This window comes from Rhinopithecus roxellana, chromosome 18, assembly GCF_007565055.1.
Source record: "Rhinopithecus roxellana isolate Shanxi Qingling chromosome 18, ASM756505v1, whole genome shotgun sequence".
Classification (NCBI taxonomy): Eukaryota; Metazoa; Chordata; class Mammalia; order Primates; family Cercopithecidae; genus Rhinopithecus; species Rhinopithecus roxellana.
Window position 1 is genome coordinate 12788665 of NC_044566.1, and position 15891 is coordinate 12804555.

Genomic DNA, 15891 nt, shown 5'->3' on the forward strand with positions numbered 1-15891 from the left:
CTGAAATGTAAACCGGTGAAATGCCCCAATTGAAAGACAAGGACTGGCAAATTGGATAGAGTCAAGACCCATCAGTGTGCTATAACAAGGAGACCCATCTCACATGCAAAGACACACATAGGCTCAAAATACAGGGAAGGAGGAATATTTACCAAGCAAATGGAAAGCAAAAAAAAGTAGGCATTGCAATCCTAGTATCTGATAAAACAGACTTTAAACCAATAAATATCATAAATAAATAAATGAATAAATAAATAAATAAATAAATAAATAAATAAATAAATAAAGGCATCACATAATGGTAAAGGGATCAGTGCAACAAGAAGAGTTAACTATCCTAAATATATATGCACCCAATACAGGAGCAGCAAGATTCATAAAGCAAGTTCTTATAGACCTACAAAGAGACTAAGACTCCCACAGAAGAATAACGAGAGACTTTAACACCCCACTGTCAATATTAGACATATCAATGAGATTAGACCTTCCCCAACCTAGCGAGGCAGGCCAACATTCAAATTCAGGAAATAAAGAGAACACCACAAACAAAGATACTCCTTGAGAAGAGCAACCCCAAGACACATAATTGTCAGACTCCCCAAGGTTGAAATGAAGGAAAAAATGTCGGGTTACCCACAAAGGAAAGCCCATCAGACTAACAGCGGCTCTCTTGGCAGAAACTCCACAAGTCAGAAGACAGTTGGGGCCAATATTCAACATTCTTAAAGAAAAGAATTTTCAACCCAGAATTTCATATGCAGCCAAAGTAATCTTCACAAGCAAAGGAGAAATACAATCCTTTACAGACAAGCAAATGCTGAGAGATTTTGTCACAAGCAGACCTGCGTTACAGGAGCTCCTGAAGGAAGCTCTACACATGCAAAGGAACAATCAGTGCCAGCCACTGCAAAACCAGGCAACCATGCCAAATTGTAAAGACCATCGATGCTAGGAAGAAACTAACAGGCAAAATAACCAGCTAAAATCATAATGACAGGATCAAGTCCACACATAACAATATTAACCTTAAATGTACATGGGCTAAATGTCCCAATTAAAACACACAGACTGGCAAATAGGATAAAAATTCAAGACCCATCAGTGTGCTGTATTCAGGAGACCCATATCAAGTGCAGAGATGCACAAAGGCTCACAATAAAGGGATGGAGGAAGATTTACCAAGCAAATGGAAAGTAAAAACAAGCAGAGGTTGCAATCCTAGTATCTGATAAAACAGACTTTAAACCAACAAATATCAAAAAAAAATAATAATAATAAGAAAGAAGGGCATTACATAATGTTAAAGGGATCAATTCAACAAGACCTAACTAACCTAAGTATATATGCATCCAATACAGGAGCACCCAGATTCATTAAGCAAGTCCTTAGAGACCTACAAAGAGACTCAGACTCCCACACAGTAATAATGGGAGACTATAACACCCCACTGTCAATATTAGACAGATCAATGAGACAGAAAGTTAACAAGGATATCCAGGAATTGAACTCATCTCTGCACCAAGCGGACCTAATAGACATCTGTAGAACTCTCCACCCCAAATCAACAGAATATACATTCTTCTCAGCACCACATCGCACTTATTCCAAAATTGACCACGTAATTGGAAGTAAAGCACTCCTCAGCAAATGTAAAAGAACAGAAATTATAACAAACTGTCTCTCAGACCACAGTGCAATCAAACTAGAACTCAGGACTAAGAAACTCAATCTAAATTGCTCAACTACATGGAAACTGAACGACATGCTCCTGAATGACTACTGGGTACATAACGAAATGAAGGCAGAAATAAAGATGTTCTTTGAAACCAATGAGAACAAAGATACAACATACCAGAATCTCTGGGACACATTTAAAGCAGTGTGCAGAGGGAAATTTATAGCACTAAATGCCCACAACAGAAAGCTGGAAAGATCTAAAATTGACACTCTAACATCAAAACTAAAAGAACTGGAGAAGCAAGAGCAAACACATTCAAAAGCTAGCAGAAGGCAAGAAATAACTAAGATCAGAGCAGAACTGAAGGAGACAGAGACACAAAAAACCCTCCTAAAAATCAATGAATCCAGGAGTTGGTTTTTTGAAAAAATCAACAAAATTGACAGACCGCTAGCAAGACTAATAAAGAAGAAAAGAGAGAAGATTAGACACAAAAAAAAGATAAAGGGGATATCACCAGTGATGCCGCAGGAACACAAACTACCATCAGATAATACTATAAACAACTCTATGCAAATAAACTAGAAAATCTAGAAGAAATGGAAAAATTCCCGGACACATACACCCTCCTAAGACTAAACCAGGAAGAAGTTGAATCTCTAAATAGACCAATAACAGACTCTGAAATTGAGACAATATTTAATAGCCTACCAGTCAAAAAAAAGTCCAGGACCAAACGGATTCACAGCCCAATTCTACCAGAGGTACAAAGAGGAACTGGTACCATTCCTTCTGACACTATTCCAATCAATAGAAAAAGAGGGAATCCTCCCTAACTCATTTTATGAGGCCAGCATCATCCTGATAACAAAGCCTGGCAGAGACACAACAAAAAAAGAGGATTTTAGACCAATATCCCTGATGAAATTGGTATGAAAATCCGCAATAAAATACTGGCAAACCACATCCAGCAGCATGTCAAACAGCGTATCCACCACGATCAAGTCAGTTTATCCCTGAGATGCAAGGCTGGTTCAACATACACAAATCAATAAACATAATCCATCACATAAACAGAATCAACGACAAAAACCACATGATTATATCAACAGATGCAGAAAAAGCCTTTGACAAAATTCGACAGCCCTTCATCATGCTAAAAGCTCTCAAGAAACTAGGTATTGATGGAACATATCTCAAAATAATAAGAGCTAGGTATGACAAACCCACAGCCAATATCATACTGAATGGGCAAAAACTGGAAGCATTCCTTTTGAAAACTGGCACAAGACAGGGATGCCCTCTCTCATCACTCCTATTCAACATAGTGTTGGAAGTTCTGGACAGGGGAATCAGGCAAGAGAAAGAAAGAAAGGGTATTCAATTAGAAAAAGAGGAAGTCAAATTGTCCCTGTTTGCAGATGACATGATTGTATATTTAGAAAATCCCATCGTCTCAGGCCACAATCACCTTAAGCTGATAAGCAACTTCAGCAGTCTCAGGATACAAAATCAATGTGGAAAAATCACAAGCATTCCTATACACCAATAAGAGACAAACAGAGAGCAAATCATGAGGGAACTCCCATTCACAATTGCTACAAAGAGAATAAAATACCTAGGAATTCAGCTTACAAGGGATGTAAAGGACCTCTTCAAGGAGAACTACAAACCACTGCTCAATGAAATGAAAGAGGACACAAACAAATGGAAGAACATTCCATGCTCATGGAGAGGAAGAATCAGTATCGTGAAAATAGCCATAATGACCAAGGTAATTTATAGATTCAATGCCATCCCCATCAAGCTACCAATGATTTTCTTCACAGAATAGGAAAAAAATACTTTAAAGTTCATATGGAACCAAAAAAGAGACAGCATTGCCAAGACAATCCTAAGCCAAAAGAACAAAGCTGGAGGCTAATATCCAGAATCCACCAAGAACTCAAACAAATTAAGAAGAAAAAAACAACCCCACCAAAAAGTGGGCAAAGGATACGAACCGACATTCCTCAAAAGAAGACATTTATGCAGCCAATAGACACATGAAAAAATGCTCATCACTCACTGGTCATCAGAGATATGTAAATCAAAAACCACAATGAAATACAATCTCATACCAGTTAGAATGGCGATCATTAAAAAGTCAGGAAACAACAGATGCTGGAGAGGATGTAGAGAAACAGGAACGCTTTTACACTGTTGGTGGGACTGTAAACTAGTTCAACCATTGTGGAAGACAGTGTGGCAATCCCTCAAGGACCAAGAACTAGAAATATCATTTGACCCAGCCATCCCATTACTGGGTATATACCCAAAGGATTATAAATCATGCTACAATAAAGACACATGCACATGTATGTTTATTACGGCACTATTCACAATAGCAAAGACTTGTAACCAACCCAAATGTTCTTCAATAATAGACAGAATTAATGGCACATATACACCATGGAATACTAAGCAGCCATAAAAAAGGATGAGTTCATGTCCTTTGCAGGGACATGGATGAAGCTGGAAACCATCATTCTGAGCAAACTATCACAAGGACAGAAAACAAAACACTGCATGTTCTCACTCATAGGTGGGAATTGAACAATGGACACAGGGCGGGGAACACCACACTCTGAGGCCTCTTGTGGGGTGGGGGGCAGGGAGAGGGATAGCATTAGGAGGAATACCTAATGTAAATGATGAGTAAATGGGTAAAGCACACCAACATGGCACATGTATACCTATGTAACAAACCTGCATGTTGTGCGCATGTACCCTAGAACCTACAAGATAACAATGAAAAAAAAAAGAACATAGGCAACATACACACACAAACACACACACACACACACAAGTCAGGAAACAACAGATGCTGGAGACAATGTGGAGAAACAGGAACACTTTTACACTGTTGGTGGGAGTGTAAATTAGTTCAACTATTGTGGAAGACAGTGTGGCCGTTCCTCAAGGATCTAGAACCAGAAATACCATTCGACCCAATAATACCATTACTGGGTATATACCCAAAGGATTATAAATCATTCTACTATAAACACACATGCACACGTATGTTTATTGCAGCACTGTTCACAATAGCAAAGACTTGGAACCAACCCAAATGCCCATCAATGACAGACTGGATAAAGAAAATGTGGCACATATACACCATGGAATATTATGCAGCTATAAAAATGGATGAGTTCATGTCCTTTGCAGGCACAAGGATGAAGCTGGAAACCATCAGTCTCAGCAAACTAACAAAGGAACAGAAAACCAACCACCACATGTTCTCACTCATAACTTGAGGTGAACAATGAGAACACATGGACACAGGGTGGGGAACATCACACACCAGGCCTGTCAGGGGGTGGGGGTCTAGGGGAGGGATAGCATTAGGAGAAATACCTAATGTAGGTGATGGGTTGGTGGGTGCAGCAAACCCCCATGGCACATGTATACCTATCTAACAAACCTGCACATTCTGCACATGTATCCCAGAATTTAAAGTATAATAAAAGTCAAATTTCTCCAAAAGTTGAAAAATCAGACTAAAAAAAAAACTTCCCCAAAGCCCAGAATAGAATAAAATTAGAAAGCTCCTCCACTATGATATTAGTTCTAGAATAGTCCCCACTCCACTCCCAATTCAGTGCTCAGAAGTAGAAGACAGATAATTCAAATTGGATTAAAGGCATAATACAGATCCTTGTTGTACATAAATCAAATCCTCAAGGGAACACAAAGTATTACCATCTTATTCACAAAGTTTCAAGCCGAAAGGAAGAAGTTAGTCCAGATTAGGGCATCCTAATCCTTCCAGTTCTATTATCATATGAAAACAACTTGAAATACTTGCAAGAAATATTACATCTATCCGTAAAACGGGAGTTAACAAAAGATACCATGATCTTAAAAATACTTTATGACAAAATGCTACCTTTGAGGGAGTACCGTCACCTGCATGTAGCAAGTTGGTATTACAATAAACATTCTAACAGTCCAAACCAAAAGAGCTTTTAAGATTACTCTAAAATGTTCATGTTACTAAAAACCAAGGCAACCTAGGAAAATGTTTTTAAAGAATATTTAATGATATAGGACAATTTTTACACTATTACTGTAATCTCAATTTTATTTATATACACAGAAAACAAGATAAAGTATATAAAACAAAATGTGAATGTAATGGCTCTCTTATTTAAAGAGTGTATTTATGCATTATTTTTATGAAGCAGAGACCAAGTAAAATGAGATGCACATAAAGATCAGTAAGAATCAACTGTTTCCTTACCTCTTCCAAATTATTCTTTTCAACCAATTTCCATCTCAGTCGAGCTTTTAAGCTTTTCAATGTCTTCTTAATGGACAGCAAGTGATCCACACTGGGACTCTTATTTAAATATTCAGTAAGCTGCTTTTTAAACTAAGTAAACAAAAGTTATGTATTTTCAAACACATAAGAAAAATATTGAACAGTGATCATTTATTATTTATCTGTTACGATTCAACTAGTATTTAGTGAGTTCAGGTTGAGATACTAAGAAAATCTATATTTTTCAACAAGATAATTCAACAGATTTCCTTTTTATCCATGGTTCTATTTAGCAGAATATCAGTTCCAGCACTCAAAGTAGCAAAGACAAAAGTAATATTTCAAACTGAGACATACAATAAAACACACATTGTTAGTATGGATGAAAAAGGAATTTCTAGTGAGGATGTAAACTGAAATCATCTTTCCCAAAAGTGGTTTGAAAATATGTATCAAGTTTTAATAATGTCCATTCCTTTTAACTCAGTAATTATAGAATTTAGAAATCTGAGAAATAAAAACAAAACAAAATTATGCACAAACATATGTACAGTGTTACTTATGGTAGAAAAAACTGGAAGTAACCTTAATGTCCAACACACATGAAAGGTTAATGGTTAATGCTGCTGTACATCTACATAGGGATGAGGATTTTGTCACTCAAGATGACAGCATAGAAAAATCATTAATTATATAGAAAAATGTTCATAATATACCATTACATGAAGAAAGTATGTTTGAAATAACTTAAAAACCAATGCGATGCATATATATATGCTCACAACCATATAGATGCACATCCAGTAAGTAACTACTCTAAAATTATCTCTTAGGTTAAGGGAATTATAAGCAATGTTTTATTTCTTATCTTTCTGTATATAGCAAATTATCTACAGTAGATGTGTATAGACAAAAAGAAAATGATGTTAATGGTTGTGGTTCTCACAGACATAAGAAAATAAAAGATTTAAAATAATTTAAAAATTTGATATATTTATATCATCAAAAATCACCATTTCCAGTTGATAGTGAATTCTAGTAATAATAGATAATTTACTGACACTGAGTATTAACAAGAGAAAAATTTAAGTGTTAAAAAGTTCAAAGCATCAATTATAAGATCAATAAGAGAAAGCATAATCAAACCTCAATACTGTCCTTGTACTTAGCTTGTACTGTGGCAATGAGCCTTTCCTCTGAACGAATCTTTTGCAGTACTTGACTATATGTATTTAAAATTATCTCCTTGTCTGCATCACCTTGATCCTAAAGGAAATCACACACATAGAATTATACACAAAGAAATATCCAAAAGAGCTAAAGTCTCCAATAACAATAGATAAACTTCAAAATTATGCCTTTAACGGATTTCTGTAATGATATCAAAACAGTTTTTAAACACGAATGTTTTCCTAGACAGAAGACAGACAGATATCAAAGATGTTCATATGGAGGCCAGGCAACATAGTGAGACCCAGTCCCTAAAAAATATTTTTTTAATTGACTGAGCACAGTGGTATCCACCTGTAGTCCTAGCTACAAGGGAGGCTGAGGCAGGGAGATAAATCAGTTCAAGGCTGCAGTGAGCTAGGATCACATCAATGCACTCCAGCCTGGGTGACAGAGCAAGACACTGTCTCTCTAAAAAAAAGCAAAGCCATTCATATGGGAAACTTTACCCCTATTAAACCATTATTCCCAAAGCTGTGTGGAGTAAGGGCATTAATGGAAATCAGGGATACTAATATGCTAAATATAAGAACTATAAACAACATATAGACCTTCAATACTTTACTTTTAGAAATCACCTGTTAACAACTACTTCTAAAACCAAGTCTGACAAAACTATCTAAATCAGGACTATTTAACAATATAAAACTTCTTAATGTATTTTTAATGCCAATATGAATAAAATTATAAAAAGTAAAAAAAAAAGAAAAACAAGAAAATGAGAAGCCTAACCACTGAAACATTGGAAAGCAGCCTGAATAACTGGGAAACAGTCCCAGTGAGCAATAAATAAAATGACAAAACACCCTTTGGAGTAGCTACACTAATTTTTACCTTGACACAGTAACAAAGAATATACACGATGGTGAAAGAAAGAGGATGACGAATCCATCTTGTGTGTCGACTTTCAGATCTCTCTCAGATTTTAAGTTTTCAGAAACTCTAAGGAGTCTCTTCTTATAGTCATTTGGTATGACAGATTCAAGAATCAAATGATTTAGACAGATTGTTCACTCAAATTAAGAGCGGTTTTCTTAGAATTAAACAGATTTTTTATGTGAAAGGTCCTATTAAAACAAAAACGTCACCTAAGAATAAAACTTTGCATTGTGTTTGGATTAGAACTTGACATTGTTACTCTTTCAAATAAGCCTATTAGAAGAAACCTAAGCTCAGTCTTAATACCTTCTAACTAGCAAGAAAAACTCTCTTATTGGTTACTACTTTCTAACCATGAAAGGAAACCACACTGCTTCAAAGGCGGCAATAATAAAGAATATCGATACTCACAACCAGAGCTATCTCCAGCTCTTTGCAGACACTTGACTCAGTCTTCTCTAGGATTTCATCAATATTATCAACTGCGTCTTCAGAAATCAGTGGTTCTTCCACAGATAGGTCAAAAACCTCATTTGCAAAAATAAACACATGAAATATCTCATCTAATTCAATCAGCATGCATTATGCCTTAATACCTGAGGCAGAGTATTAAGCTACACCCTGGACAATGTAAAAGAAATAAGAATGCAGAAAAAAAAGTGCCTACCCTCATAAAATTTACGCACTGAAAGGAAAAAAGTACATATGCATAGCAAACCGTAAGAAAATAAATGGTGAAGAGAGGGAAGAGGACAATCCTCAGGAAAAGTTGAGAAAAAGGAGGAACAAGACCGATATGATTTTTTTGAGGCTAATAAAAGGAGCAATCTGACTAAAAGCTAATAAAGAACCTTGACTGGTAAGGTGGCAAGTGTAAATCTGATACATAGTAGGTAGACGATGTCAGCTCTTGAACAAAGCATGTGATTTTTAAAATATATATTCCCTGGTTTATGCTACAAACACAACCGGGCAGGAGCTTTTATTACCTTTAAGGTTCTTTGGAACCACGCTACCAGACGCTGCAGAGAAGCGTCTGTTTCGCTTCTAACATTGGTGAACTCCTCTCTTTTATCACACTTCCAGTCATAAAATTTTTTAAGTATTTCATCAGAATTTGCTCCTTCTTTGGCTTCTCCATACACTGCTTCTAAAGAGACTGACAAATCCTGCAGAGAGATACACTTCTGTTTATTAAAGTTTATTAACTCATTCAGGATTCAAGCACTGTGTTAGGATCTAAGGGGCAGAAAAGCAGTATGCTGAATCCCCATTCTTGAGCATTTCATAAATACAACTTAGAATCACCAGACAGACATGAAAACAAAAACCTACCTAGAAAGTGGTTTATTTGGACCATAACAGTAAAGTTTATTAAGTGAATTAGTTACAAATAGAAAGCTTTATATCCTTACAGTTTTTAATTAAGTAGAAATTACCCTATTTTCCTACCTTTTTTGTATAAATTTATTGGGTAAAAGAGTAATTTTGTTACATGGATATATTGTGTAGTGGTAAAGTCTGGGCTTTAGTGTATCTATCATCCAAATGTACACTGAACCCATTAAGTAACTTCTCAACATCTACCACCCTCCACCCCTACCACCCTTCTGAGTTTCCCTTGTCTATCATAAGAATCACTGGTGCCATGAAATTTTCTAAGACCTATTCTTAAAAAAAAATAAATAAACTATACACTAAAATATACAAATAATTCTAATTAAGTAAAGACATTAATTACATATATATGGACAATCATAATTAAGTAAAGGCATTAATTACATATATATGGACAATCATACATCATTTAACAACACAACACCACAAATATCTTCCAAGAAATGCATCGTGAGGCAATTTCATCATTATGCAAACATCATGGAGTGTACTGATGCAAACCTAGATTATACAGTTTACGATACAACCAAACCACATTCTATAGCCTACTGCTCAAAGATAAAGCCTGTTAATGTACTGAATAATGTAAGCAATTGTAACAACAATTGCCTATCTAAACATAGAAAAGGTACAGTAAAAATAAGAACTGTAATTTTATGGCACCACCACTATATATACAGTCCATCATTGACCAAACCATGCATCACTTGACTGCACTTAAAAGTATTTTGTAAATGAATTGGCCTGGCTGCGTTTGTTGGGGCAGGTGGGCAAACATAATAATAATAATAATTAAATAAACAAATAAATAACAATAATAAATAAATTTTTTTAATGTAATAAAGAATCGGAGGGGGCGCCCAAAATGGCCGAATAGAAACAGCTCCAGCCTCCAGCTCCCAGAGTGAGCGACACAGAAGACGGGAGATTTCTGCATTTTCAACTGAGGTACCAGGTTCATCTCACCGGGGCATGTCGGCCAGTTGGTGCTGGTCAGTGGGTGCAGCCCAATCAGCAAGAGCTGAAGCAGGGCAAGGCACTGCCTCACCTGGGAAGCGCAAGAGGGAAGGGAATTCCTTTTCCTAGCCAAGGGAAACTGAGACACACAACACCTGGAAAATCGGGTAACTCCCACCCTAATACTGCGCTTTACCAGGCTCTTAGCAAACGGCACACCATGAGATTATATCCCACGTCTGGCCAGGAGCGTCCCACGCCCACGGAGCCTCCCTCATTGCCAGCACAGCAGTCTGAGATCTAACTGCAAGACAGCAGCGAGTCTGGGGGAGGGGCATCCGCCATTGCTGAGGCTTAAGTAGGTAAACAAAGTCTCTGGGAAGCTCGAATTGGGTGCAGCCCACCACAGCTCAAGGAGGTCTGCCAGCCTCTGTAGACTCCACCTCTGGGTACAGGGCATAGCTAAACAAAAAGCACCAGAAACCTCGGCAGATGCAAATGTCCCTGTCTGACAGCTTTGAAGAGACCAGTGGTTCTCCCAGCACGGAGGATGAGATCTGGGAACAGACAGAATGCCTGCTCAAGTGGGTCCTCGACTCCTGAGCAGCCTAACTGAGAGACATCTCCCACTACATGCAGACTGACACCTCACATCTCACATGTCTGGGTACACCTCTGAGACAACGCTTCCAGAGCAAGAATCAGAAAGCAACACTTGCTGTTCAGCAATATTGTATCTTCTGCAGCCTCCACTGCTGATACCCAGGCAAACAGGGTCTGGAGTGGACCTCAAGCAAACTCCAACAGACCTGCAGCGGAGGGTCCTGACTGTTAGAACGAAAACTAAAAAACAGAAAGGACATCCACACCAAACCCCATCAATACGTCACCATCATCAAACATCAAAGGCAGATAAAATCACAAAGATGGGGAAAAAGCAATGCAGAAAAGCTGGAAATTCAAAAAATCAGAGCACATCTCCCCCTCCAAAGGAATGCAGCTCCTCACCAGCAATGGAACAAAGTTGAACAATGACTTTGACGAGTTGAGAGAAGAAGGCTTCAGTCAATCAAACTTCTCAGAGCTAAAGGAGGAACTACATACCCAGCGCAAAAAAACTAAAAACCTTGAAAAAAGAATGGAAGAATGGATAACTAGAATAATCAATGCAGAGAAGTCCATAAATGAATTGATAGAGATAAAAATCATGACACGAGAACTACATGACAAGTGCAAAAGCTTCAGTAACCGACTCAATCAACTGTAAGAAAGAGTATCAGTGATTGAAGATCAAATGAATGAAATGAAGCGAGAAGCTTAGAGAAAAAAGAGTAAAAAGAAACGAACAAAGCTTCCAAGAAATATGCGATTATGTGAAAAGACCAAATTTACGTCTGATTGGTGTGCCTGAAAGTGATGGGGAAAATGAAACGAAGTTGGAAAACACTCTGCAGGATATTATCCAGGAGAACTTCTCCAATGTGGCAAGGCAGGCCAACATTCAAATTCAGGAAATACAGAGAACGCCACAAAGATACTCCTCGAGAAGCGCAACTCCAAGACACATAATTGTCAGACACACCAAAGTTGAAATGAAGGAAAAAATGTTAAGGGCAGACAGAGAAAGGTCAGGTTACCCACAAAGGGAAGCCCATCAGATTAACAGTAGATCTCTCGGCAGAAACTCTATAAGCAAGAAGAGAGTGGGGGCCAATATTCAACATTCTTAAAGAAAAGAATTTTCTACCCAGAATTTCATACCCAGCCAAATTAAGTTTCATAGGTGAAGGAGAAATAAAATCCTTTACAGATAAGCAAATGCTTAGAGATTTTGTCACCACCAGGCCTGCCCTACAAGAGATCCTGAAAGAAGCACTAAAGATGGAAAGGAACAACCAGTACCAGCCATTGCAAAAACATGCCAAAATGTAAAGACCATCAACGCTAGGAAGAAACTGCATCAACAAACGAGCAAAATAACCAGCTAATACCATAATGACAGGATCAAGTTCACACATAACAATATTAACCTTAAATGTAAACGGACTAAATGGTCCAATTAAAAGACACAGACTGGCTGGGCAGAGCAAGATGGCCAAATAGGAACAGCTCCAGTCTCCAACTCCTGGTGCGAGCGACACAGAAGACTGGTGATTTCTGCATTTTCAACTGAGGCAAACAGGGTCTGGAGTGAACCTCAAGCAATCTCCAACAGACCTACAGCTGAGGGTCCTGACTATTAGAAGGAAAACTACCAAACAGGAAGAACACCTATACCAAAACCCCATCAGTACGTCATCATCATCAAAGACCAGAGGCAGATAAAACCACAAAGATGGGGAAGAAGCAGGGCAGAAAAGCTGGAAATTTTTGCAAAAAATAACAGTGCATCTCCCCCTGCAAAGGAGCGCAGCTCATCGCCAGCAACGGATCAGAGCTGGTCAGAGAATCACTTTGACGAGATGAGAGAAGAAGGCTTCAGTCCATCAAACTTATCAGAGCTAAAGGAGGAATTACATACCCAGCGCAAAGAAACTAAAAACCTTGAAAAAAGAGTGGAAGAATTGATAGCTAGAATAATTAACTCAGAGAAGGTTATCAATGAAATGACAGAGATGAAAACCATGACACGAGAAATACGTGACAAATGCACAAGTTTCAGTAACCGACTTGATCAACTGGAAGAAAGAGTATCAGCGATTGCGGATCAAATGAATGAAATGAAGCAAGAAGAGAAACCAAAAGAAAAAAGAAGAAAAAGAAATGAACAAAGCCTGCAAGAAGTATGGGATTATGTAAAAAGACCAAATCTACATCTGATTGGGGTGCCTGAAAGTGAGGGGGAAAATGGAACCAAGTTGGAAAACACTCTGCAGGATATCATCCAGGAGAACTTCCCCAACCTAGTAGGGCAGGCCAACATTCAAATTCAGGAAATACAGAGAACACCACAAAGATACTCCTCGAGAAGAGCAACTCCAAGACACATAATTGCCAGATTCACCAAAGTTGAAATGAAGGAAAAAATCTTAAGGGCAGCCAGAGAGAAAGGTCGGGTTACCCACAAAGGGAAGCCCATCAGACTAACAGCAGATCTCTCGGCAGAAACTCTACAAGCCAGAAGAGAGTGGGGGCCAATATTCAACATTCTTAAAGAAAAGAACTTTAAACCCAGAATTTCATATCCAGCCAAACTAAGTTTCATAAGTGAAGGAGAAATAAAATCCTTTACAGATAAGCAAATGCTTAGAGATTTTGTCACCACCAGGCCTGCCTTACAAGAGACTCTGAAGGAAGCCCTAAACATGGAAAGGAACAACCAGTACCAGCCATTGCAAAAACATGCCAAAATGTAAAGACCATCGAGGCTAGGAAGAAACTGCCTCAACTAACGAGCAAAATAACCAGTTAATATCATAATGGCAGGATCAAGTTCACACATAACAATAGTAACCTTAAATGTTAATGGACTAAATGCTCCAATTAAAAGACACAGACTGGCAAACTGGATAAAGAGTCAAGACCAATCAGTCTGCTGTATTCAGGAGACCCATCTCACATGCAGAGACATAAATAGGCTCAAAATAAAGGGATGAAGATCAACCAAGCAAATGGAGAACAAAAAAAAGGCAGGGATTGCAATCCTAGTCTCTGATAAAATAGATTTTGAACCATCAAAGATCAAAAGAGACAAAGAAGGCCATTACATAATGGTAAAGGGATCAATTCAACAAGAAGAGCTAACTATCCTAAATATATATGCACCCAATACAGGAGCACCCAGATTCATAAAGTAAGTCCTTAGAGCCTTACAAAGAGACTTAGACTCCCATACAGTAATAATGGGAGACTTCAACACTCCACTGTCAACATTAGACAGATCAACGAGACAGAAAGTTAACAAGGATATCCAGGAATTGAACTCATCTCTGTACCAAGTGGACCTAATAGACATCTATAGAACTCTCCACCCCAAATCAACAGAATATACATTCTTCTCAGCACCACATCACACTTATTCCAAAATTGACCACATAATTGGAAGTAAAGCACTCCTCAGCAAATGTAAAAGAACAGAAATTATAACAAACTGTCTCTCAGACCACAGTGCAATCAAACTAGAACTCAGGACTAAGAAACTCAATCAAAACCACTCAACTACATGGAAACTGAACAACCTGCTCCTCAATGACTACTGGGTACATAACGAAATGAAAGCAGAAATAAAGATGTTCTTTGAAACCAATGAGAACAAAGATACAACATACCAGAATCTCTGGGACACATTTAAAGCAGTGTGTAGAGGGAAATTTATAGCACTAAATGCCCACAAGAGAAAGCTGGAAAGATCTAAAATTGACACTCTAACATCACAATTAAAAGAACTGGAGAAGTAAGAGCAAACACATTCAAAAGCTAGCAGAAGGCAAGAAATAACTAAGATCAGAGCAGAACTGAAGGAGATAGAGACACAAAAAACCCTCCAAAAAATCAATGAATCCAGGAGTTGGTTTTTTGAAAAAATCAACAAAATTGACAGACCGCTAGCAAGACTAATAAAGAAGAAAAGAGAGAAGAATCAAATAGATGCAATAAAAAATGATACAGGGGATATCACCACAGACCCCACAGAAATACAAACTACCAGCAGAGAATACTATAAACACCTCTACACAAATAAACTAGAAAACCTAGAAGAGATGGATAAATTCTTGGACACTTACACTCTTCCAAGGCTAAACCAGGAAGAAGTTGAATCCCGGAATAGACCAATAGTAGGCTCTGAAATTGAGGCAATAATTAATAGCCTACCAACCAAAAAAAGTCCAGGACCAGACGGATTCACAGCCGAATTCTACCAGAGGTACAAAGAGGAGCTGGTACCATTCCTTCTGAAACTATTCCAATCAATAGAAAAAGAGGGAATCCTCCCTAACTCGTTTTATGAGGACAACATCATCCTGATACCAAAGCCTGACAGAGACACAACAAAGAAAGAGAATTTTAGACCAATATCCCTGATGAACATTGATGCAAAAATCCTCAATAAAATACTGGCAAACCGAATCCAGCAGCACATCAAAAAGCTTATCCACCATGATCAAGTGGGCTTCATTCCTGGGATGCAAGGCTGGCACAACATACGCAAATCAATAAACATAATCCAGCATATAAACAGAACAAAAGACAAACACCACATGATTATCTCAATAGATGCAGAAAAGGCCTTTGACAAAATTCAACAGTCCTTCATGCTAAAAACTCTCAATAAATTCGGTATTGATGGAACATACATTAAAATAGTAAGAGCTATTTATGACAAACCCACAGCCAATATCATACTGAATGGGCAAAAACTGGAAAAATTCCCTTTGAAAACTGGCACAAGACAGGGATGCCCTCTCTCACCACTCCTATTCAACATAGTCTTGGAAGTTCTGGC

At 37.9% G+C, this 15891-nt stretch overlaps 1 protein-coding gene across 4 annotated transcripts in view; it reads right to left on the minus strand.

Moving 5' to 3' along the window:
• STK31 (serine/threonine kinase 31) overlaps positions 1-15891 on the minus strand; it is a 172317-nt gene that overhangs the window by 55174 nt on the left and 101252 nt on the right. For all 4 annotated transcript variants that reach the window (XM_030922424.1, XM_030922425.1, XM_030922427.1 and 1 more), the window contains 4 exons: positions 9083-9262; positions 8505-8621; positions 7131-7250; positions 5964-6095 (listed from right to left, as the gene is read on the minus strand). In XM_030922424.1, the coding sequence (XP_030778284.1) occupies positions 5964-6095; positions 7131-7250; positions 8505-8621; positions 9083-9262 (549 nt within the window). The remainder of the gene's footprint in view (positions 1-5963; positions 6096-7130; positions 7251-8504; positions 8622-9082; positions 9263-15891) is intronic.